The sequence below is a fragment of the Xiphophorus maculatus genome, chromosome 7, assembly GCF_002775205.1.
Source record: "Xiphophorus maculatus strain JP 163 A chromosome 7, X_maculatus-5.0-male, whole genome shotgun sequence".
Lineage (NCBI taxonomy): Eukaryota > Metazoa > Chordata > Actinopteri > Cyprinodontiformes > Poeciliidae > Xiphophorus > Xiphophorus maculatus.
In genome coordinates this window covers 3,495,234-3,520,676 of record NC_036449.1, presented here as the reverse complement: position 1 = coordinate 3,520,676, position 25,443 = coordinate 3,495,234, and the positions used below count along the sequence as shown (strand labels likewise).

Below are 25,443 nucleotides of genomic sequence, written 5' to 3'. Positions count from 1 at the left end.
ACTTGTAGTATCTGTGTTGTCTGCAGGATGACAACAACATTGCGTGTGTGTGTATTAGTTTATGTGTGGGCGTGCGCGTGCGTGTGTGTGTTAATGTTGTACATGAGCTGAGTGGAGTGGGGCGGGTGGAAGGAAAGTTCTCCAGAGTGCGGACATTATTCATGAGTCTGCTAAGAGCTTCGTCTCTTCTGGAGAAAAAGGCGAGAGCAGTCTCTCTGTTTGGGGCGTGAAGGTGGGAAATGTTCACGCTATATTTTCTACATGCCACTCTGATCGGTTAATCACTGCAGTCGGTTTCAACGCGTTAAAAGTTGGTGCATCTCTTCATTCACGCCCAGCGAGCCTTAAGACACAGCCGATGAACGTCAAAGTCACTTTGTGACAATACGAAATAAATTAGTTAAGAGAGATTGTGTTTTTCACTTTGCCTGTGTCAGAAGAGTAGGTTGTGATAGCCCTCTTGTTTCTTTCCATTAAAGCAAACAGAAGACATGCAGCTTAGCTTAGCTGTCATACATTTTCTTAGCTCGCTCCTCACGCATATCTAAAAAAACATGTTCTGCATTGGGCCGAATGTAGAAGTAGAGCTCACACATAAAAACATCACACAGTCAACAGGTGTGAGACCAGAAACAAATTTAGCATTTTGTCAAATGCCATCACCAAAATCATCAATACACATCAGAATGTTTATCAGTTTTTTTTATCTAAAAATCTCACTAGTTAAAATAACATGTACAACTTAATACATAAACAATCATCTGAAAATAAATTCAGACCGATGAAAGAGTTATTTGATTGATTTTACCTCTTCTGAGAGTAATCAAGGCAGCAGGTCTATTTTCTACAATTTTCAGTTTAGTTCTGTTTTTGAGCCACATATTTTCAGTGCTGCACAAATAAAATACATTCACAAAAAGATGAAACATGACCCCTGCATCATTAATATTTTACTATGTAGAAATAAATAGCGGTTTGTGTGATTGAAGTGTCTGCCTCCAGACATATTGAGCTGATGTTTTACTGCAGGCTGCTGCTGCTGAGTGGCAGGCCCCTATGAAGTGTGGAAACCTTTTCAGTCCTATTTGTGTTTCTGTGTTTTTCAGTGTGCAAGTTCAAAGCCCACAAACGCTGTGCTGTAAGAGCCACTAACAATTGCAAATGGACGACCTTGGCCTCTATAGGAAAGGACATCATTGAAGATGAGGATGGGGTGAGTTGGTTTGAAGCAAGTTCTTACTAACTTTTAAATATAGAGCCATCACAAAGTAATTTATGTTTCTTTCATTTTACAAAGACAACCTTCAATGCCGACCTATTGTAAAAAGAATGTCTCGACAAGAGAAGTATTTATCCCGTTCTGTAACGTGTGTGTGTTAAACCTCCAGATTGCCATGCCTCATCAGTGGTTGGAGGGCAACCTGCCTGTCAGTGCCAAATGTGCCGTGTGTGATAAGACATGTGGCAGCGTACTAAGGCTGCAGGACTGGCGCTGCCTCTGGTGCAAAGCCATGGTAAGGCATCTGTCACACCCTCATGCTGAACGCAGCGAGCATGCAGAGGAGATGGTGCGTCTAGGAACATGTTAGATTGGGCAGCATGGAAACATCTTAGCATGACTTTTATCTCAACTGTATGTTTGCCCTGAAGTCCAAACCACATCAGCAAATGACTACACACAATGAAAAACACAACACGTTCAAAAACACAAAAACATCAAGTAAGCACAATTACAAGTTAAGAAAATGGATCGACATCAACAAAACGGAAGAGGTAGGTCCTAGTGGGAAGCCTGAGACATTGTTGGCCAGCCTGCATGGGCCCCATGTGGGATATGGTCAGGTATGCTGGCTGGGTGACTGGGCGACACCACTTTTAGCTTTAGAACCAGATGTTATGCTGGCTTTAGGGCATTTGCTGAAAATATAAATGTTACCAGTGATGGAAATGCAGCTACCGCCATATTTAGAGCAGGAGTGGGCAATCCTGGTCCGCTAGGGCCGGTGTCCTGCAACTCTTGGATGTCTCCCTGTTCCAACACACTTGAATCCAACAGCTGAATCACCTCCTAAGTGCAGTCAAGTTCTCCAGAGTCCTGCTAATGACCTCATTATTTGACTCAGGTGTGTTGAAGTAGAGATAAATCTAAAAGTTGCAGGAGACCGGCCCTCGAGGCCTGGAGTTGCCCACCCCTGATTTAGAGTCATTAGAAATTCTATGAATCTCAGCTCTGTTGTTTTTCACAATGTGGGAAATACATAGCGCTGTGACTGCCTTCCTCTCTGTCTAAACAGAGAGAAAGCGAATTCAGGAATAATTTCTCATCCTAGAGCCAAAAGTGTTGTCGTCCAATCAGTGATCTGTCAGGTTTTCCCACTGAGCCTTACTTCTTTTGTTTTGTTAAAGTCGTTGTGTGTTCTAAATATGCATAGTTGTGTTCAGTGATTTGTTGATGTAGCTTGGGGTCACCGTACAACTCTATAGCCTGGAGGTTGTTATTGGAGTAAAGGTTCTTATTGGAATAAATATTTTTCAGCAAGTAATTTTTTTCCAATAAAACTACAAATGCCCTAAATGAGTCATCTTTGGCATATCAACTAGTCCTCTAAATGCAAGATGACAGCTCAGTTGTCCGTTTTGTTGATTCTGTCTGGACTGTAGAATGTTGAACGACAGTTTTTTTCTATTTCTTCCTCTAGGTGCATACAGCCTGTATGGACCTGTACCCTCGCAAGTGTCCTCTCGGTCAATGCAAAGTCTCCATCATTCCCCCCACGGCGCTCAACAGCATCGATTCAGATGGTAGGCAACGACTGCGCACGCGGTAACCTGTACAAAAACTCAATCTGAAGGGTCAGGGGTCAAAGTCTGACTTCACCTGTGAGGAACCATTCTTTCTCACAAGTGAACACTTCATTTGATCTGCTGATCTCTTTTCTTTGACCTCTGACCTGCTGTGGGAGTGATGTGGTGTGAGAGCAGAATTCGACTAGATTCGATAAACCCATCCACGACCTCTAAGGTCATTATTTGTCAATCTAAGAACAGGCTGGCTGTCATCATTTAATCGGTTATTTTTAATGAGCTTCCTGTTTGTGGTAAGAGACTTCTTGTGTCTTTCTTTAAGCGATGGCTTTCTTCTTTGTTGGTTTGGTGGTTGGAGTGGACGCAACGGGAGACTGGACAGTTCTGAAATAGATTTGAAAATGAGAGCATTACACTCACAAACAATAGGATACAAGAACTACTGAATACGAATGAACACTGCAATCTTTAGATTTTTATTTGACCATGTGCCATTTTCCTTCCCTTTATAATCACGTTCTATTGTGTGTGTGTGTGTTCCTGTATGTAAAATCCAAGTAAAGTTAGGGGTGGGAAGGCAGCCTCTCTGTTTCCCTGACCCTGAGGTGGCTGGACAGCCTGCCAGATCTCACTGTGAATCCATTCTAGTTCAGCACCTGCGAGACGAACCCTGATAAGCACGCTGGATTAGATTACTGCCGCCAAAGCAATCACACACGGACCGCTGCGTCTGAAAAGCTGCCATCTTCTAAGTGGCACCTGAATAATAGAAAAGTGGTGGGATTGAGCATTCAGATGAAAAGAGAAGGACAAGGTAACGGCAGAGGTGAAACTACGACGACAATGCGCTCATCTCTCTGTCCTCACGTGCCGAGGATCCCCGCTGCTTTACACGAAGAAGAAGAGCGAAGGGACCGCTCGGGTTTCAGTGTTGCCAGATTGTGCGGGTTTCCGCCCAGTTGGGCTGTGTTTGGACAGCTGTGGGCGGGTTGTTAATATTTGGGCTGCCTTTCACAACATTATGGCAAGTTTTTAGAAAAGTTTCAGAGGAAAGCTCTTTCGAAGTACTTGTCATTATATTCACTGCAAAAAACACCAAACCTTACTAAGTATTTTGGTCTGGTTCCTAGTGCAAACATCTTAATATCTTTAAAATAAAACTAACTTACTTTTTCATCAGTATTAAGGAATTGACTTAAAACAAGCTTGTATATGTTGCTGAAAAATTACTTAGTTACTTAGGTTAGTTTTGTCTTATTTCAAGTGTGCTAAGATATTTGCCCTAGAAACCAGACCAAAAATACTTTGTAGGATTTTGTGTTTTTGCAGGTTTTCTGTAGAAAAGCACAAGACCTTTCATAAAATGCCATGTTATTGCACTTATCTGAAATCTCTACAATGTGTCGAATGTGACATCATCAGTCATTAGTCATTTCTTCGTCATGCGTCTGTGTAGTAGCATTGTAAAACAAAAATCCCAGGGCAACATCATGATTTAAAAGGAAATATCTCTCAAGTCTCATTGCGTTCAAAGAGTCAAATCCTTTGTAGTCTCAATGGAATCTGGTTCTGTTCAGAATATAATAAAGGAAAACCAAAAATGTTGTGAATTGTCAAAATATATATAAAATTCCATTTTATTTTTTATTTCATTTTTATTTCATAGTTCATGTAACAACCAAAAGAAATTATGAATGCAGAGGAACAGAAAGAGACATAAATTTATATCTGCCCCATTTTCACATAATGATAGATGACAAGAACTCGTGTGAAAATGCCGGACGATAGTTTGTCCCAAAAGTTATTGTGATAAACAATAATATTGTTGTTTTGAGACCATTTTCAAATAATATAATGGTATTGGCACAAAAATGCAAGAACACATTCTCAGAGATCAAAAAACTTTAAATTCTAAGGAACATTTAACACTGGAAGTGGAAGACATTTTAAAATATCCAAAATAAACAAAACAACAAATAAAATTGATTATAAAGTTTCTGTCAAGAAAACTGTCCTTCAAAAAAAGAGCTGGTTGAGAGCAAAGCACCAGACTGAAGACTTTTGTCATCTAGTTTTTGGTGGAAAAGAGAGAAATGATTGAGAAATGATTGAGCATGCGATTAATTGATTTCTTTCTTATTGCAACAAACCCACTTTTATGAACAAATTTCAAATACACAAAAAACAAACAAAAAATGCAATGCAAAGGCAGGAAGAGATTCAGTTTTCAGCGATAGTTTTTGTTTTTCGCTGTCAGGATCCTTCCGTAAACCGACACCTTTAATTGAATCGTCTCAGTCCTGAATGTACATTTTAAAAAAAAAAATTACTTCCTTTTAAGTTGTGTTTGCTTTCTCTCTTTACAAATCTGTTTTAGATATTGTTTGGAATATTATTGGGACTATATCAGCATAAATTTCATTAGAGGTTGAGAAACGCTCTTTTTTGGAGTCCGGTTGGGTTTTACATTGTTTTTGGGCTGGAAACTGTCAGTGGGATCTGGCAACCCTGTTGGTATTATCTGGCTGAGGGAGTGTGGTGTGTGTGTGCGTGTGTTGTTTGGGGACGGGAGGGGGGGACACGAGCTGCAGCACGTGCCGGAGCGCCGTGGCTCCCTGTCTCCACTTTCTCTCTCTCCCCTACCACTCACCCTCTTCTTCCTCCATTCCTTAGCAACAGCACGATAGAGAAAGTGAGGCAGAAAGAAGGGGGGAAATCAAAACGGAGCACAGATGAAGACACTAAAGAGCAAAAACAGAGGGAGGGTTTGAGGGGAGCTATAGTACGCACAAAGTTGTCATCGCCAAGGTTTTCTTTAAGGATCAGGGCGTCTTGCTGCTTTGCCTCCCACAGATCGGCATATAGCACGTGTTTTTACCTCATGTCACCGTCGATGAACGATGGAGAGCAGGGTCGGATCCATGTGATAGACTCTACCTGCACCACTTTGCTCCCTCGTATTTATCACCCTTTCAAACAACACTTCATCAGCCGGAAAGTCAGTTTATACAAAAGCGTCGGTAGGTGATTAAATAGAAAGGCTTTCTAAACTTCATGATGCACAAAGGGAACCAGATTGAGACGCTTTAAATAGGCCGTCATAACGAAACCCTCGTCAAACTGCACTGTTGTTTTCTTGCGGTCTTGTTGCTGAACTGCTGACAGTATAAGGGTGGGAATGTTCAAACTGAAACGGTGGATTTTCTGCAGGCTTCTGGAAGGCCACCTGTCCCCCGTCGTGTGCCAGTCCCCTCCTGGTCTTCGTCAACTCGAAAAGTGGAGACAACCAGGGGGTGAAGTTCCTGCGACGCTTCAAGCAACTTCTCAACCCGGCCCAAGTCTTCGACCTGGTCAACGGGGGTCCGCACCTCGGGTGAGGAGATGAACCCGACACTATATGGGTTTTGGGTTTTTTTTTGTTAAGTGCCTTCAGATGACATTAGTTGTGAATTGACGCTATGCAAACAAAGTTGAATTGACCTGAACTGGTTTTGTTTCTCTGTCAGCCTGCGTCTGTTCCAGAAGTTTGACAACTTTCGGATCCTGGTGTGTGGCGGGGACGGCAGCGTGGGATGGGTCCTGTCAGAGATAGACAAACTCAACCTCCACAAGCAGGTAATCCACAGGACAGGAATGTGTGGCTGATGTGTTTGAACTTAAGTCTTGTCTTAACACCCTCGAAGTTTCTCATATTATAATCACATATTTCAATATATCCAACCAAGGTTTTTATGTCTTCAATCGCACACAAAAGTGAAGTTTAATGAAAATATGTTGTTTTACTTTTCAAAAGCAGACATTTGGAAAGTGTTGTGTGCTTTAAAACTGCAGAAAATGACTTCTATAAAATATGTTTTTTATATATTTGTTAATATTGTCACTATGCTGTTGTGACGGCATAAGAATTAAAAACAAATCGAGCTTCTCCACCCCCTTCCTGAGACACCCATCAAAAACAACCAACCAGAGCCAGAAGGCGGGACTTAGAGCTGTTAATCATCCTCCTGTATGTGCTGTTCAATGTGCTAATTGAGGCACCATTTCTCCGCTGCCATTGGTGGCTATGCTAACTAGCATTAACATTTATTGCAGGCTACATAGTGGTGCACCAGCTGTAGCAGCAGAGAGCAAAGAAGGAGGGTGTGAGCAGTGTACACTAGGGTGATTGAAAGCGCTAAGAACCACCTTCTGGCTCTGATTGGTTGTTTTTGACCGGGAGTTTGGAATTTCTGTAGATCACTACAGTAGCACTGGAAGGAGGTGGAGGAGATTGATTACACACAGATTCATCTGTCTCATAACATAATGTCACGTCATGATGACAGTCTTAACAAATATGCAAAATACAAGATTTATTTCAAAAGTTACATATTGCAGCTTTAAGTAGAAAACAGGAAGGCTGAATGGAGCAAAGCAACCTCGCTCTGTTTCCTTCCTCTGACCTGTAACCATGTTGGATTTTTGGGAACCTCATACTGTGGACATCCAGCAGATGGCTTGTCTTTCCTGCTGGCCAACTTCCATAAAGCACAGTCATGTAACCAGAGCATGCATGACCAAACACACCCCAGCAATGTCACCGCGCTGCCCAGTAAACCCCTGTGCCTGCTGCCTTTCAGTGCCAGCTGGGGGTGTTGCCCCTCGGCACCGGCAACGATCTGGCCCGAGTGCTGGGCTGGGGCCCTTCGTGTGACGACGACACCCAGCTGCCCCAGATCCTGGAGAAGCTGGAGCGGGCCAGCACCAAGATGTTGGACCGCTGGAGCATCATGACCTACGAGATTAAGATCCCACCCAAACACAGCTGCCCCACCACGCCGGAGGGAGCCGACGATTGCCAGGTAGACGGAACGGCTGACATGCATACAGCAGGCCCTTCAGACAGACCGGAGAGCGCCTGACTTTTTTTCCTTTTTTAATCCTGCTTCAGGTTCAGAACAGGAAGAAGAATAATAATAAGAATGATCCCTCCGCAACAAACTGACACCATTCATCCGTTTCTTTCTTTATGCAGTTTCACATTTCAGCGTATGAACACTCAGTGACCACTCACCTCACAAAGATCCTCAGCTCAGATCAGCACTCTGTGGTCATCTCTTCTGCCAAGTAAGTGTTCCACTGTAAGAACTCAGTCTGTGAACCAGCTCACAGGAGCTTTTAATTGGACTAAATGTCAACAGAAAATACAATTTAAGAGCTGCTGCAGCATCAATAAAACCAGGTCTGGAAAGCAAGTTATGGGGAGCACAAGTTTATTTTATCACTGGAAAAACAGTCAATTTTATCAAATATTTCTGTCTAGCTTTTAGTGCAAATGTCCTAGTACACTTGAAATGAGACAAAACGTACTTTCAAGTAACTTTTCAGCAAGATATAGGAGCTTGATTTAAGAATATAATTCCTTAATACTGGCGAATAAGTAGTAGGTTCACTGACAGATTATTGCCCTGAAGAATAATCTCCCAGTTGAACTGGTACTTTTTCAGTATTAAAGAATTATTGTTTTAAATCACTGCGACAGACTGGAAACCTGTCCAGGGTGAATCCCGCCTCTCGCCCAGAACGTTAGCTGGAGATAGACACCAGCACCCCTCAGGACCTCACTAGGGACAAGGGTGTTAGAAAATGGATGGATGTTTTAAATCCATCTCCTATATCATTCTGAAACGTTACTTGTAAGTTTGTCTTATTTCAAGTATACTAAGACACTTGGTAAGATTTGCAGTGAAGAAAAATCCAACACAGGCTTATTTAAGCCCATTGAGACAATTGGAACTTTGAAATCTGACTGAAAATACTTGGTAAGACTTTGTGGTTTTGCAATGTATTAGACCAAATACAGTAGATTCGATTCTGATTGGGACATCTCTGGCGTTATTGCAGCTTCTGTATCTGAAAACAGCAAAGGAATGAAGATACATTTTTATTTGTGTTCCTCAGGATTCTGTGCGAAACTGTGAAGGATTTTATTGCCAAAGTGGGGAAAGCATATGAAAAAAGCACAGAGAATGTTGAGGAGTGCGACTCGATGTCTCTCAAAGTAAGTCAAAAAAAAGAGAAAAGAATCACCATTTTCCTTTTTTATTTTCTTTAACTAGTCTTTTTTTTCTTACTGCCTCTCTAACTGCCTGCCTCCCCCCTCCCATCAGTGTGCCATCCTGAACGAGAAGCTGGACTCCCTCCTGCAGACGCTGAACGCGGAATGCCAGTCCCTGCCGCAGCTCCCCCACTGCACCCCTCCGATCGTGGAAGAAGAACAAGAGGAGGAGGAGGAGGAGGAAGAGGAGGAGGAGGAGGAAGCCAGTGAGGAGAGCCTGACGGAGCTCAAGGGGAAACTGGAAGAGGAGGAGACGGAGAAGGGGCGGGGGGGCAGCGGGCCCCCTCAGCAGCTGTTTAAAAGCCGGGAGCAGCTGATGCTCAGGGCCAACAGTCTGAAGAAAGCCGTCCGGCAGATCATAGACCAGGCTGTGAGAGGTGCACTTACTTTTTGACTCCTGAAGGAACCATGTTCAGCTCGCCTGATGATTAAGGATTCTTCGTGTTTGAAATATTGTTTTATTATTGGAGGCTTATAAGAAAACACGAGCACTCGCAGCTAGCCCTGTCACCATCAACAGTTTTGTTGGATGATAAATTGTCCGAGCTGATATTGAGATAAACGATGATGTTGTTGTTTCTGAGATCATTTCCAAGTAATAAACTGATAGTGGGACGTTAATGTGAATCCGCTCTCTCAAGGACCAATAAACTTGTAATTTTGTTCACTCTAGACCTGGACAACATTTTAAATATGCTAAATAAAGCGACAAACAAGAACAAGAAATAAAATGAAAATAAAAAACACTTTGGTTTTCATTGTTCACTCTAAAAGCGTGTGTTGGTGAATAAAATCCACATTCAATCAATTTAATTAAATATTCAAAAACCCAAAATGTGAACAATCGATAATCAATTAATCAAATCGATGCCAGGACCTTCCTTGCCTCATGATAAACTGCAAACGAGACTTCTTCCTTTTTTCCCCCCCAGCCAGTAAAAGAGGTGCGAATACTTTCTCTCTGCAGTGGTGGACGAGCAGAACGCCCACACGGACGACACGGAGCTCCCGTCGCCGCTGGAGTTCAGGAAGGACAGCGAGGACGAGAACAGGGACAGCGAGAAGGACGAGGACACCAAGGAACTGGAGGCGGTGTCGTGTGAGTGTTTACTCCTTCACTCCGGTCTCTGACCTGCCAGACGTCCAGGTTTCACTCCGCTTGCAAACCTTTCACTGACCGATTCTGCGTAGATTTCCAGAAAAAAAAAAAAACTTCACTTGTTGCTGAAAGGGAATTTAAATGTCGCCACCTTGTGCTTATTCCACTCATCGCAGCGTAGGGATCAGAGGCCTCATGGAAAAATGTTCTTGCTGACGCAAATCATGTTTCCTGTCATAAATAAACTCAGGGATTAGTGCTAAAAGTGAGCGCAGAGGAGCTTCCCTCCTGTGGTATTCCACCTCCTGCTTCAGGCTGAGCTGTTCATCTTCACATCTGCAGTTTTCCACAACAGCCTGTTGACACGGAGAAGTTCTCCGGTGATAAATGAGCGTACCTGACGGCAGGGTAGAGCTGCTGTTTGAAGCTGTCCCCCAAGTCCAGACAGGTTACCATGGAGACACCCCCCCCCCTGGACCGACCACAGGACGTTTCAACCTCTGCTGGGCAGAACGCCTTCCTGTTTATCCGAGTTCTGCTTCCTTTCTTCCTCACTTTTTATTACAGTTAGTCGACATACTGTAGCACTCAAATGCTCAGCTTTGTGTTGCCACCTTTCCTTTTACTGCATATTGACTTTTCTGACTTGGAAGCACTGGAATCTGAAAACAAGAAGACGGTTTTAGGTGTTTAAGTTAGATAAATGATTCCTTTCTGCATTTATATCTTATTTCTTACCTATCGCCTATGGGTGTGTGATATGGGCTTTGAATTTTAGCATAATATTCTATAGTACTACTGCAATAACAATTAAAATTATGATAAAAATCTAATTTATTATTTATTTTTTAGGTTAAATGCATGGCACACAAACATAAAAGCATCACAAACATAAATGCCAGTCTTAAACAAACATTCCTATTTGAAACAGGCTTAAACAGGCACCGCATGCGTAAAGAAGTGTGATTATTGCATAGAGACTTCAGGTAATCATCTTTTCAAATTTATTGGTATTTATTGATGTTCTCATGGGAAAAAAAACATGAGAAAACTGTAAATGTAAAATGTTAGGTAGCTTTTTTAAAAAATTAGCAGAAATTTATCATGACAACTATAAATCAAAATTCTTATCATGACAAGAAATTAAAAATAAAGAAAAGGAGTATTTAGAGTTAACAATGGCGGTGCACCGATTGCAGATTTCTGACCCATCACTTTTTTTGACTCAAAAGTCTCTAAGTTAGTCAAGTAGGATGAAGAAAAATTGGGTGCTATTTATCAGTGCACACCTAGTCAAAAATATTTCACAAAGTAACAAATTGTGCTCGATGTAAGCAGTTTTATAAAAACCATCAAGCTGAACTCATTTTTGCTGGGTTAGAAAACATCCAGTTCGAGCTGAAGAAAACAACACTAACCTTCAGAGAAAAAAACGCCACCAAAACCAGCTTCAGTTTACATTTCTTTGTGATACATCACAGTTGAAATCTTATAAGTTGCTTATTTGTGGAGCATGTTCTTCAGTCCACAGACGTCCTATTTCTGCCATCAGAGACATGAGAGAGAAGGATCGGTTCAGTTTAGCGATAAGCTTTTAGGAGCAAAGCAGATGCTCACACAGTCACACTTGTCCTAGAAGTATCTGCTATGAAGTAGGTCACTGTCAGCTGAAATGTATTATCTATTTTTAGACTAATCGTTCTCATCTTAGTAAAAGTAGACATTATGGTTAGTTGTTTAGTTTTGTACGAATTAGCATGTATTTGGAGGGTTTGTTTATTCGGTTGTCTCCTGCTTGCTGACGGCTGCTGAATTAACTGCTATCACAGCCCCTGGCGGAGTTACGTTTTCAGTATTAGATGAAAAAGGTTATATTTTACATGGCGTGTCGTTTTGAACCCTAGGAACCATTCAGTTCTGTCGAGAAAAGACTGAAGCGTTTCCTGTGTGCTTCTGTGTGTGTTCAGCCGCTAGGAGTCCCTGTTCCCCGACAGAGAGCAGAGTGAGCCGCAGCACCCAGTCTTACGGCCCCTTCACCATCACACCTTTCACCGCCAGCAAGGAGAACCTCCCCGTGCTCAACACTCGAATCATCTGCCCTGGTAAACACACACCTCAACCCGTTGCACCAAAAAGTCCCCACTCCGTCAGAAGCCACAGCCTGGTGCTGTTTCCTGATGGATGCTTTGTGTTTGTGTGCAGGGCTGCGAGCCGGGCTGGCCGCCTCCATCGCCGGAAGCTCCATCATTAGCAAGATGCTGCTGGCTAACATCGACCCGTTCGGCGCGACGCCCTTCATCGACCCCGACCTCGACTCGCTGTGAGAGCTGCACTACCTTCACTTCTCTTTGTCGTTCATACGTCTGTGTTCTCTCTGGTTGCTCTCTGAAGTCGCGATTCCATGACAAATGTGCGCAAATCTTTGTCTATATTCCGCTAATGTCCAAAATTGCGAGTTTTCATTAAATAAGAAATACAATTTAAATCACACGTGGATAAGCTTGTTCACGTGATAAGACATTAAACATTGTGACAGAGAAATGATGCGATATAATCATTATTTATCCATGGTGCTAGCGTCCATGGATAAATAATGGATGCTAGCCAACGCAGATTGGCATGGATAAATCAGCCAATCTGCGTTTTATTCAGGCAGCAGCGTGACAAGCCCCACGCACTTGGGAGTGGCGCTTTAGGAAGTTGTTGTCGGCCATTTTACAGAAGAACTATGGATTCAATATGTTAGAATGACAAAACCTTTTATGAGCTGTGATGCTGTGAGAGCTCTAATTCAGCCAGAAGCAACAAATCATCATCTTCTTACCACTTCCTGTCGTCTCCTTCGTTGTTTCTGCCAGTAGTAACATCCATCTGTTCATCACATGACCCTTGTGATGTGAAAAAAGTGTTTTGTGAAATACATCTATTTCGATATAACTGAAAAACCATCTCATGCTAGAGCAAAAAAACCTTTTACCGAAAACATCAGTTTTCCCCAAAATTGCTGTTTCCATTAAGCAAATTGATTTTCATAACTTGTTTAATTTTATGGCTAAAGGAAATGTAGCTAGTGTCCGTCTTGCTTACAGATGTTTTTTTTTTTTGTCTCCGTTTGCGGCAGAGAGGGCTACATGGAGAAGTGTGTCATGAACAACTACTTTGGCATTGGCCTGGACGCCAAGATCTCTCTGGAGTTCAACAACAAGAGAGAGGAGCATCCAGAGAAATGCAGGTGAGACCCCAGGCTGGGCGATACATCGATTTTATCGATTAATCAAAGTTTTGGGCTTTGAAGATTTTATTCATGGAAAATCGGGATTTCTTTCAAACAATGCCCTGTTTGACGTTTGATAGCTGAGAGTGATGTCAGCATGCCCAAGGCTGCCATCTTGTTTTACAAGTGTTTTTTTTACAGCTTTTGTTTATTTGGACTTTGAACTCAGCTCAATTCTATGGCAAAATATAAGAGTGAGGCCACAAATGTTTATTTTTATTTTTATGATGTTACAAGAATACAGTGACAGTGAGATAATAAAGTTATATGACAATGAAATCAAAATAGTACGAGAATAGAATCTTAATATTAGCAGAACAAAGTTGTAACATTTGGACAGTGAAAAATTCCAATATGAAAAACAACATATACAAAAAGAGTATCCACACTTTTTTCTCGTTCTTCTGGTAAAATTTCATCTTTCTTCTGCTAATATTATGACTAGGTTCTCGTAATAAAAGCCACTTTTTAAAAATATTTTCTGTCATTTGTAATTTCGTTTTTTAGCTAGCCCTGTGGTCTGTAATTTCTGTGCTTCCTTTTCCTGACAGACTAATAAATTAAATATAAATGTTTTTCCTTGGCCTTATCAATAAAACAACTAATGCACCATCTACACTTTCCCAATCCAGGAGTCGTACGAAGAACATGATGTGGTATGGTGTTCTGGGCACCAAAGAGCTGCTGCAAAGAACCTACAAGAACCTGGAGCAAAAAGTGCAGCTGGAGGTGAGGACCGATGGTGTTGTAATAGGCTTCAAAATGATTACTGAAAGTGTTTGATGGACGTTGAACCCTAGCATTAGCTATCATCTGCTTGCCGCGTGTCTTGGCGTGTTGCAGATCAGGCTGCCGTCGCTTGGACTCACTCCAAGTGTTCAGCGTACCGTACATGGTGGCTTTATCAGTGCAAACGAAGCATCTGCACGCCACACAATCAGATTAAGTCATTTTATTTTGATGTCATTCCTGCAACATTTGAGTATCACTTGGGCAAGTCTCCTGCAGTACCCCACTAATTCGGCATGTGGGTTGTGAAATCGTACGGAGAGTTCATGGAGCGACGCTGCTGAAGCGACCTGAAGCCAAGCTTTACTTTTTGCCCTGGTGTCTTCCAGTGTGACGGTCAGTACATCCCCCTGCCCAGCCTGCAGGGAATCGCCGTGTTGAACATCCCCAGCTACGCAGGCGGAACCAACTTCTGGGGCGGCACCAAGGAGGATGATGTGAGTACATTCACAGTAAAAACCACTCTGTTTTTCCTCCTTTGCCAGCTAATGAGTGCCGGCGCGGACGGACGCTTGTTTGACATGACCCTGACGTCCTGCAGGCCGGACCGCTACGTGGGCTTGTTTGTTAAATGCTCAATGGCTGCCCAAGGATTAAAGTGTCAGCTTTCGCAAACATCCCTGAGGGAGACACACTCACACACTCTGTGCTGTTATGTAAATGTGGCGCTGACGTATAAGGAGAAAAATTAATCCAAGAAAAGAACATGTTTCAAAATTGAAATAAATAATAATAATTTTTTAAAAAACTTTCAAAATGAAACTTTGAATTACTTCTCAATCCAAAAATACATTTTGAGAGTAAATCATAATGTGTATGCAAAAGATGAACCTGCATTGATGCAGTTTGTTATTTTTCCTTATTTTATTTTTTCAAATTATGTGAACGTTCTCTAGCTGAAAATGTGCAGGACAACATTGTCAAATACAAAACATTGACGATTTAGATTTGAGGATAATTGAGAATTACATTTAAAAACAAACATTTTATAATATGTGATTGACTTCACATGACTCGGATTTAAATTTTAAGAATATTCCAATGTTTTGTCTGTTTGAAGATCATTCTTTTTTTTTCTATGAAAATGTTTTTATTTATATTCCAATCCCAGTAAATTTATTGTGTTACTTTTGAAGTGCATTTAAAAGGGTTGGCATTTATTTTAGTTGGTATTTCTAAATTTTGAATTTCACTGATATTTTTCAACTTTTCAGTTTTCTAATGGATTTTTTATTTTTTTAAATGCTGTATCATATTTCATTTTCAGATTTTAGTGGTCTTGGTTTTACCTTTATGTATTTCTGCCTGTTCATGTTAGTCAATCACAATATATTGTTTCTGGCAACAAATAGGCTAGCATTAGCACTGCAGCACAGCTAGCTGCCAACGTCAGAAAATTAACTCCAGGAGTCAAGTAGAGAAGAACTGCTTTGGTAAATTTGAGTTTTACGGTCATTTAGTAAACCCAGGATGGTTTTTAGTTTTTGTGTTTCCAAGGATGTTATTTAAAAACTTCCAGTTATGACCTATCAGTATAACACTTTGTAAGTAAACTGATTTACCTACCAACAGTAGATACTTTATGTACTTTACATATGTAAAGTACATAAATGATCTATCTAAGGTGCCTGAATAAAAATGCACACCTGCAGTTGCAGCCATCTTAAAAAACCAAAGTACTTCATCTCTGCAGATTGATTTAGTATTTTTGCTGAAAAACATCTTCAAATGCAACAGAGGCTTGCAGACACATCTTTCACATTGTACTGTGACGCTGTGCAGATCTTCTGCGCTCCGTCGTTTGATGATAAGATCCTGGAGGTGGTGGCCGTGTTCGGGAGCATGCAGATGGCCGTGTCCAGAGTCATCAAGCTGCAACATCATCGCATAGCCCAGGTGAGCAGCAACACGGACAACAGCGAGAACGACAGTGAGTGTCCTCCCATTTAACCCGCATCTCTGTCTGAATCAGTGTCGAACGGTGAAGATCACCATCCTGGGAGACGAGGGCGTTCCCATCCAGGTGGACGGCGAGGCCTGGATCCAGCCGCCCGGAGTTATCAAGATCCAGCACAAGAACAGAGCGCAGATGCTCACCAGAGACCGGGTGAGGGAGAGACGCTGGGTGATGTGCAGGAGTTGGAAACAGGAGATGTGGAAGAGATATGGGCAGGATGACATGGCTTAAAAATAAAATCTCCTGGTTTGTTTTCACACCTGATTCAATTTTTGATTTTAATCTCTTTTTTTGTCATTTATTGTCTCAAAAAGATATTAAAAGTGTCAGAAAATACGTTTAAAACGTGGATTTTTATACTGCAGAATTTTACTAAGTATTTTTTGTCTAGTTTCTAGGCCAAATATCTTATCACTCTTGAAATAAGACAAAACTAACATACAAATAACTTTTCAGCAAGATATAGGACCTTGTTTTAACTGAATAATTCCTTGATATTGATGAATAGTACTTGTTCCACTGGCACATTTTTTTCATGCTATTATGTAAGTGAAATAATCTGCCAGTGGAACTAGTACTTTTCATCAATATTAAAAAATTATTGACTTAAAACAATCTCCTATTTCTTGCTGAAAAATTACTTATGAATTAGTTTTGTCTTATTTCAAGCATACTAAGATATCTACACTAGAAACTACAAAAATACTTGGTAAGAGTTTAGGTATTTGCAGTGCTTCAATAATCCATTCTGTATGACAGAGTATTTATGAGAATATAGTCATAATCTTAGCACAATAAAGATGCAATTTTACCACATCTAAAAAGTAGGAGCAAAAATTTGTTTAAATTTAATGTTATTTTTTGTGTTGGAGTTCTCATAGTATTACTACTTAAATGACCCATTAGAGACCTATTAAGAGTTTATTCTTGTATTATTTCAATTTTATTGTCATGACTTCATTCCTGTAATGTTATGAACTTAGCCTGACTCTTATATTTTGTCATGACCTGAATCCAAAGTCCAAATAGATATAAACAGTAAAAAACAAACAAAAAAAATTGTAAAGCAAGATGGCCACACTGGTCTTGCTGACATCACTCTGAACTATGGGAACCCAAGGAGTGCTTTGATGAAAAAAGAAAATCCAGATTTTCCAAATCTTAAATCATCAAAAACCAAAAATGTATTTAATGCTAGTGTTGGTTTTCTTGCAGCTCTAACTTATGCTGAATCTTTTCAAACTGTTTCCTGCAGGCATTTGAGAACACACTGAAGTCATGGGAGGACAAACTGAAGTACGACAAGCCTCCCCTGCGGCCTCACCTCTACCCGCAGCAGTCTGTGGATCTGGCCACAGAGGAGGAGAACGCCCTGATGCAGATGTGCGCCCGGGCGGCCGAAGAGCTCATCACAAGGTAGGAACACTTGATCCAGAACGTCAGGTCTGAATCCACAGCCCTGGCTCCAGTCCTGTAAGTGCTCTCTCCATGTGGCCGCAGGATATGCGAAGCTGCAAAAACCAACGGGCTTCTGGAGCAGGAGCTGGCTCATGCTGTTAATGCCGCATCTCACGCCATCAACAAAATGCACCCCAAGTTCCCAGAGGTAAGCAGCTAACACAACCAGGACAGCGCATTACTACAGTCTGTTTTAAAACAGCATATTTAAAGCTGCACTATGTAACTTTTACTAAAAATATTTTTTTTACGTATTTGTAAGAAATACGACATACAGTAGATAAATGTGACTAAATCAAGCTCCTGTGCCTTCTCCCAGTGCTAACTAGAAACAACCAATCAGAGCCTGAAAGAGGGTCTTAGTGCCATCAATCATGTCTATTTGCATGTCGTGCCCCCTCTCACCCATTCCTCCTTAATTAGCATAACCACCAATGATGGTGAATAAACAGCTTTCCTGTAATTTTGAACTGTTTCTCCACCGTTAGCATATTTAACAGCGCGTTCACAAGTTGATTGATAGCAGTAAGACCCGCCTCCAGGCTCTGATTGGTTGATTTTGACCCGGAGGTGTGTTTCTTCAGACGGCAGTAGCAGCTCAGGGAGGAGGTGAAGGAGATCGATTATCTGTCTCATAACAAACTGTCACTGTTATGACAAATATATAAAATAACATACTGCAACTTTAAAGCTAAACTGCGCCTCTTTTTTACTCCAGCCATGCTTCTCATGTTTCTACACTGCAAAGACACAAAATGTTACTCAGTATTTTTGTCTTGTTTCCATCTTTCTGCGTTTAAAATAAGATAAAACTAACTTACAAGTAATTTTTCAGCAAAATATAGGAGCTTGTTTTGAATCAATAATCCCTTAAGTTTGATTTAAAAAAAGTATTATTTCCACTGGCAGATTATTTAACTTGTAACAGGAAACATGTGTTGTTGCTCATGTTCAGGATGTTTAATGAACCGTTTATTGTGTGCCGTGAGCCTCACCACTGGTTGTGTTCCTTCTCCAGAGTCTGACGAGGAACACGGCCATCGAGGTGGCGAGCACCGTCAAGGCGCTCCACAACGAGACCGAGTCTCTTCTGTTGGGCCGAGTCTCTCTGGTTAGTTCTGGAATTGATTGTCTCCTATATATACTGTATATATACTGTAGATATATAATGTTTTGGTTTGACCAAAATTCCAAGTTGTATTGCTTTTTTAAAAAAAACGAAAAAAAGAGTTGACTTTTCCTGCTTCTGGCAGCAACTAGACCCGCCTGAGGAGGAGCAGCTGTCCAGTGCTTTGCAGAGTCTGGATGCTGAACTGGGCAAACTGGGAGAAATCCCCTGGCTCTACCACATACTGCAGCCCAACGACGAGGAGGTAAGCAGCCTCTGCTCCCACTTCTCACAGCTGAGACAGGTCTGCTCATGTACACAGACGTAAACAAAAGACAATGTTAACAAACAGGGTAGGGAAGTAGGTGAACCCTTCGTCTAAAAAAAAAATAACCATTACAATCCGCACGCAACATGTAAATCCAAACAGAAATTGAAGTTTATCTCACTCTTTAGTTATAGATGTCAAAATAAAATTGGTAGAAACTGTTCTTATGTTGCAAAAACAGCCAAAGTCCTCTTAAAAACTGAAAATATACATCTGTAAAGGAAATAAAAAATATTATTCAGCAAAGACTAATCCTAGAGCCATTAAAAACATGTTTATTTTTTTTTTTGTTAGAGATTTTTTGCTTTTATGTTTTCACTGTTAAAAATGAGCCTTTTATTGAAACTAGTTTGAGTGGAAAACAGAATCAACATCCAAAAACATGGAACTGGCCTCTTTGCCACTCTGAGCAATTACAGTTACGCATTCATGCCAGCAGGTGGCGTAGCCTAAAATAAGCATGAAATACTTAGTGTACCAAAAAAAAAGTACTAAACCTTAAAAGGTTTACTGTGTAAATCCTGTTAACACCTTCAGAGCATTTTTTCCATTATATCTTAGCTTAAGCTAGATTTGGTCACCATAAGGTTTAGTCATGTTAGAAATTGTTTTTAACAGGTGATATATACTGTATATTTGTCAACCTTTTATCCAGCTGAAGTTTCTGTAACTTTCTATCTCAGGGATCCATCTTAACCCAGTTAGTGTGAGTCTGGTCCTTAAGTCTTGGTCAGTGTCAGTCTGACACCTTGAGGCAACAGTGACACATTACAACTCGGTTCTAATGAAAACAGAACCAAATAGTAAGACTGTAAACTCTTTATAGTTGAGCTTATTTTAGCTAACGGTTATTTTAATAATTGATTGCTCTATTCATTATTCTGGCACGTAATCGATGAAAAAAATTACATATTCTGCCAATTTTTCTTTCGACCACTTACGCCTATTTTATACAATATGTATTTTAAAATGTGCAAAACAAATAAGCCAATTCCTTTTTAAGAAAGAAAATAAACATTTTATTTCTTAAAATGCAATCACAGCATTTCTTTAGTGAACACTTAACCATTTATAACAAAGAATTCATCTGACAACTGGCTTTTTTGTGTCTGTACTCAAGTTAATGATTATTCGATTATTAAATTAGTTGATTATTTCAATAGTCAATTCATCAATCGATTAATCGTTTCAGCCCCAGTATTGTTTACATTTGTGTCCAGCATTAAAAACTGGAATTCTGGAAAACTGCTGGACATCCCTAGCATTTAGTTTTTCTCTGAAAATAATGCGCCTTTGCAGGTTATTTTGCTTTTAAAATGTAAAGTTTCAGCTTTGACTTTCTGATTAGTGCAAGCCACTCCCTTCATAAATCACAAGATATGTTACTGTAACAAAAAAAAATTAAAAAAGCTTCTTTGTCAAAATGGCCACATTTGGTTGATCATGATTGATTTTCCAAAAACAGTAAAAAGATAAGACATCAAAGTGCCATGAATACTTTTTATAGTCACTAGCTGCGTTTCCATTGACCAAATAATTGCGGCAATTGGACTTAAGAAAACAAACACGACAATTTCAAAAAGGCTTTGCACCAGGATGAGGTGGCTTTTCAGCTATATCAAAATTAGTATGTTTCGTAAAACTGCAATTCTCACATCACACAAGTCATGTGATCAACAACCAGATGTTACTGGCAGAAAAAGACGAAGAAGAAGAAGATAGGAAGTGGCAGGAGGATGATGGCGCAGCATGTTTTTGAACAACTTATCACGTGTGATTGTGATTGCATTTCTTATTTAACAGAAACACTGCAATTGCAAAATGTTGTTTTTTCGACATTAGCGTAATGTCGTCAATGTTTTGCTCTCACATTTGTAACGGAAGCACAGCTAGTGTATGCTGCGGCCATTGATTGGGAAAAAGCTGCATCGAGCCCCATAAAGACAATGTTTCACGGTGCTGCTCCCCCATCTAATTCACGAAGTGTTACCATGATTTTGCTGCTAGTCTTGCTAAAATGTAGCATTGCTCCAGAGAACAAGAGAGTTGAGTAGCTAAATGAAAGGCTATAGGTTGACTGTGCTTATGTACCAGGACCCCTCTCTGGGTTACGGCAAGAGGAACAGTCGCAGCAGCGTGTTCCGCATAGTGCCCAAGTTCAAGAAGGAGAAGGCCGCCAAGAAGACGAGCCCTCAGTCAGGTAGGGGCGCTCGCACCGTCACCTCTCTGAGCAGACACATGTACCTACAGCTGCTCAGGAAGGGTCAAAGGTCAATTAGCCCCGAAGCATAACATGGTGTTTTGGAGGCCGCGTTGCTTCCTTTAGATGAGGACGTGCATGAAGTCGACACGTAGAGGTGGAAATGCTTGGTGATGGCGTGTGGTTGAGGCGTTACATCCCGAACCATCAACCTGCACCCCCACTCCTTCATTCATGCTCCCGTCCGGGTTTGTGGAAGAGCGGAGGTGATCCGGTTGTAGCTCGTCAGGCTGGATCAGTTGTCCAGATGGGTTGGGGGGGGAGGGGGATTGGATCTTCCTGTCACCGCAGGCTGAACTTCCTGCAGACCACTCAGGCTTCTGCCTCCTCTCTCCTCCTCCGTCTTCTGTGTCCCAACCCCAGTTGATGCTAAGCCTGTTGCAATAATCAATAAATCAGTTAATCTCATGATGAATTAAAAAAACATTTGCATGGTTCAGCGTTGTTCTCTTTTCTCTCTCTCTTTCTACCAAACACTAGATGACTGAAAGTCTTCAGTCTGGTACTTTGGTCTCAATTTGTCCCTTTTTAAAAAAAAAAAATCTGTTTAGTTTGCAAAGACTTGAGCGTCCATTTTGTTTGTTCCTTTTAGGCATTTTCTTTATTTATTTTAAATATTTAAAATGTCTTCCAGTTCAGTATTAATCCCATAACTGGTGACGAAAAAGGCAGAGTATTCAAACAAACTAGATTTGTCCCATGGATAGGATACCGCCAGTTAACGGGTTAAATGTTAGTTAGCAGGTGAACTTGCATTATTATGGCATTATGACTACATTAATTGAAAATGGTCTCAAGACAAGAATATTATCGTAACTACTGGGACAATTTGTTATTGTGACAGGCCTAGTTGAAGCATGACCTCCTCCTTCACCTGTACTCACCCCAAACTCTCACCTGAAACAGAATGCATCCTTCTTACCACCTATCAGCCTCTTCATCCTTTCCCTGCCAAACCGCCGCCACTGCATTTCTCTCCATCCTTCCTCTCTTCCTCATCTGTAATTTACCAGTTTGAGCCCATCTGTGAGCTTTTCTGTGTGTGTGTGGGGGGGGGTGTGGGCGTGTGTGTGTGTGCTTGCTTGTGACACCATCTCCATACGTGTGTGTGCGTGTGTGAGAAAGATCCTGGGTGAAATGAGTCAGAGATTCAGGTGAAGTGGTACCTGTGAGGCGCTCTGAGCCCCGCTCTGCTCTGCTTTGTGTGTGTGTGTGTGTGTGTGTGTGTGTGAGTAGTGGAGAGGTGGGGCACAGAGGAGGTGGGCGTCTGGCTGGAACAGCTGAGTCTCGGGGAGTACAGAGACACCTTCATACGGCACGACATCCGAGGCTCAGAGCTGCTGCACCTGGAGAGGAGGGACCTAAAGGTAATCACACACACACACACACACACACACACACACAGGTGTTTACAGCTCGTAGTGAGTCCAACAATCAGCTCTTCCTGTCTCCTGTCGGTGTGCTGCTTCTCTATGGCTCTGTGGCCTGTCCCATGTCTCCCTGCTGCATCGCTCTGCTTGGCTTCCACTGTCTGGTGTTGCTTGGTGATAAGACCTGCTAACCCACTAACGCCGTGTTTACTGACCAGGAGGGAAGCAGAAGACACTGGGGGGGTGGGAGGGGATTCAAGCCTAGCTTGAGCGACTTGTTGAAGACCACAATCTGATGACCTGTGATGTTTAAAGGGGCAGTTTGGAGTAAAATCATCTTTTTTGAGCTTCACATCATGTTATAATGTTTTTCGCTCATCAATAACATACCTGGAGTGTTGCTTTGACTCTTTCATGGATGCCTGAGAAATCCTTCATGGCAACAATTCAGCTGTGCAAAACGACTGGTTGGACCGAGCACCGCCTTCGAGCTCCTCCTAAAACACAAAGATGTATCAACACATCAAATTTAGCATGCACCAATAATGTAAGGGCATTTCTGTTAAATATCTGACAGCCAGATGACTGTTTTTTACGTTTGACCAATTCATATTTTTTCTTATTTACAGGTTTATTGTGTCTCTGTTAAATGACTGATTGTAATTGCGTCACTGCACTGAATGAAAAATGTCTTATAGGATTGTTGTTTGTGCTCTACTTCTGTTTAAATTCTTTAGTGTACAAACTAAATTATAATTCACACTCGAAAGTGTTTTTGTATTATTATCTTGTGTATAAAGCACTGAGTTTCTCTCTTCTAAAAGGGCCTTTAGTCTGGTGTGTGATCAGACCTGCTTGAAAAACCTTCAAAATACAAAAAGCAAACCTTTCAGGTTTGGATAAAAATGGGGGGAAAGAGTTTATTTCATATCCAACTGTTAAAAGATGAAAATACATGTGCTTGTGAATAAATCCCTGCATCAGTCTAGGATGTGTCTGAGAAATAATAAACTGATGCTTATTGTTTCTCATCTTTATTGTTTTAATCTGATGCTGATACACATTATGAGTGTTTATGCAGTGTATATCCAAATTTAAAAAAAAGTTGAGTTAAAAATTTACAGAATTTTTTACTTTAAATGTCCTGGATTGGACAATTTTGAGTCTAGAAACTTTGCAATGTTCTATCCAAAAATGACTGGGGATCAAGAAAAGCACTCAATTCTAATTTGTACTTTCTAGTTCATGAAATGTGTCAATAGCTGCGTTTCCTTTATGAATGTACACAAAACTTTGTCGATGTTCCGCTATTGTAAAAAACTCCACAATTTCAGAATTCCAGTGTTTTCATTAATCAAGAAACGTGATCAAAATCACACACAAATCAGTTTGTTCACGCAGTAAGTCATTAAGAAACATGCCTCCCACTTCCTGCCGTCTTTGTCTTTTCCGCCAGTGGTAACATCCGGCTGTTCCTCATGTGACTCACGTGATGCAAGAAAGTTTTTCCACTGCACTTTTGTGAAAAATACAAATTTTGATGCAGATGAAAAACCACCACATCCATTCGCAAAAACATTTTAAGTTTTTTTTTTATTTTTTTAATTGGCATGTTTCCATTAAGCTAATTTTTGGAATTCCTATTTTTCAATTTTGCGGTCCATGGAAACGCAGTCATTGTTGCAGAGCAGGTCTTCCTTTGTTCTATAGTGGTAGTGTTTTGCAACTTTACACACACAATAGGAAATAGGAACCATAGAAATCCCTAACAACTCCTCATACTGGCTTGTGTTTGGTCACAGTGCTTGACTTCTTCTGTTTTGTCTCTCTGTTGGATCTCAGGATCTGGGGATATCGAAAGTGGGTCATATGAAGAGAATCCTCCAGGGAACTAAGGAGCTGGCCAAGGTCTCCATGGTCGACCTTTAACCTGGAAGCAATAATTGCCAGAGACGGGGAAGCCACACATTCCCCCCTATCATGGGAGTTTGGGAGCACCGTAGGCAGACAGCAAGAGAGAGAGAGGAGACGAGTATTCAAGTCGAGCCGGCTTTAACTGCTCCGCCATGAGCGCCTTTGTGACGGTGCGGACGGGACCAGGACGTGCTAGTGTGCCTGCGTGTGTGTGTTTGTGCTGCGGTGCCAACATGACAGTCCAGAAAGCTGAGGAAAGTTCAAAATGGAAGTCAAGAAAATTCATAGCAACAAAAAAAAAGCCATTTCAGAGTTAATAACCACTCAAGCACACTATCAGGTATGCAAGAATCCATATTAATAACTAGTTGTCTGATGAACTAGTAGCATAAATAAGACTTCCATGAGTTCGGGGTTCACTTTTAGTTGGAGTTGAGCGTGAACTGCAGATGATTCTTGAGCATTAAAGCAACCGTCAGGATTCTGCCGAAGCAGAAAAACAAACATCTCCATCTGCCATCGGGTCGCGGTCGCATGCTACGCTTGCTAAACTTTTAAGTATCTTTAACTGCATGATTAGTGTCTTGATTTTTTGGTGTGCAAGATAACACTTGAAGAAGTTTTACATGTCTTATTAAGTATTACGATGCCATTTGTTACTACTGAAACCAAGATGGTGTGCTTTTTTCCCCTCTCTCGCTCGATTTAATTTATTTTTACTAGCATGACTATGACGTGTCAGAGATTTCTGTCAAGTGCCATACTTTCGGTTATTTGTTGTAAAACGTGCTTTACGGCAGCCACCATAGAAAGATGAATGACGAGGTAGGAATTGGTGGAGTTGTTGTCCGTGGATGTGAAAACAGAACCAAAGTGAATGTTGGAGGAAAACCTGATGATTTTGTTTCGAGGACCGCGAGGGGTCTCACTTCCGCTCAGACTGGGATTAACGGTTTCCAAGGAGACGCTGCTGGTCAGGGGCCA

At 41.2% G+C, this 25,443-nt stretch overlaps 1 protein-coding gene across 8 annotated transcripts in view; it reads left to right on the top strand.

The window, feature by feature from the left end:
* The window catches only part of dgkh (diacylglycerol kinase eta), a 60,426-nt gene extending 35,639 nt beyond the window's left edge, over positions 1 to 24,787 (top strand). For 4 of the 8 annotated variants that reach the window (XM_023336568.1, XM_014470531.2, XM_023336572.1 and 1 more), the window contains 24 exons: positions 1,107 to 1,213; positions 1,389 to 1,514; positions 2,700 to 2,802; positions 6,016 to 6,178; positions 6,312 to 6,420; positions 7,425 to 7,646; positions 7,820 to 7,911; positions 8,746 to 8,845; positions 8,955 to 9,279; positions 9,870 to 10,001; positions 11,969 to 12,103; positions 12,204 to 12,321; positions 13,123 to 13,233; positions 13,908 to 14,004; positions 14,394 to 14,501; positions 15,847 to 15,960; positions 16,037 to 16,171; positions 17,277 to 17,437; positions 17,522 to 17,627; positions 18,498 to 18,590; positions 18,733 to 18,852; positions 21,010 to 21,115; positions 22,412 to 22,542; positions 24,388 to 24,787. In XM_023336568.1, coding sequence (XP_023192336.1) covers positions 1,107 to 1,213; positions 1,389 to 1,514; positions 2,700 to 2,802; positions 6,016 to 6,178; positions 6,312 to 6,420; positions 7,425 to 7,646; positions 7,820 to 7,911; positions 8,746 to 8,845; positions 8,955 to 9,279; positions 9,870 to 10,001; positions 11,969 to 12,103; positions 12,204 to 12,321; positions 13,123 to 13,233; positions 13,908 to 14,004; positions 14,394 to 14,501; positions 15,847 to 15,960; positions 16,037 to 16,171; positions 17,277 to 17,437; positions 17,522 to 17,627; positions 18,498 to 18,590; positions 18,733 to 18,852; positions 21,010 to 21,115; positions 22,412 to 22,542; positions 24,388 to 24,474 — 3,101 coding nt within the window. In that variant the 3' untranslated portion in view covers positions 24,475 to 24,787. Of the gene's footprint in view, positions 1 to 1,106; positions 1,214 to 1,388; positions 1,515 to 2,699; positions 2,803 to 6,015; positions 6,179 to 6,311; positions 6,421 to 7,424; positions 7,647 to 7,819; positions 7,912 to 8,745; positions 8,846 to 8,954; positions 9,280 to 9,869; positions 10,002 to 11,968; positions 12,104 to 12,203; positions 12,322 to 13,122; positions 13,234 to 13,907; positions 14,005 to 14,393; positions 14,502 to 15,846; positions 15,961 to 16,036; positions 16,172 to 17,276; positions 17,438 to 17,521; positions 17,628 to 18,497; positions 18,591 to 18,732; positions 18,853 to 20,987; positions 21,116 to 22,411; positions 22,543 to 24,387 lie in introns of all 8 variants that reach the window. The other 4 variants (XM_023336570.1, XM_023336574.1, XM_023336569.1 and 1 more) reach the window with 3 other exon arrangements.
* The last annotated feature ends 656 nt before the right edge of the window (positions 24,788 to 25,443 follow it).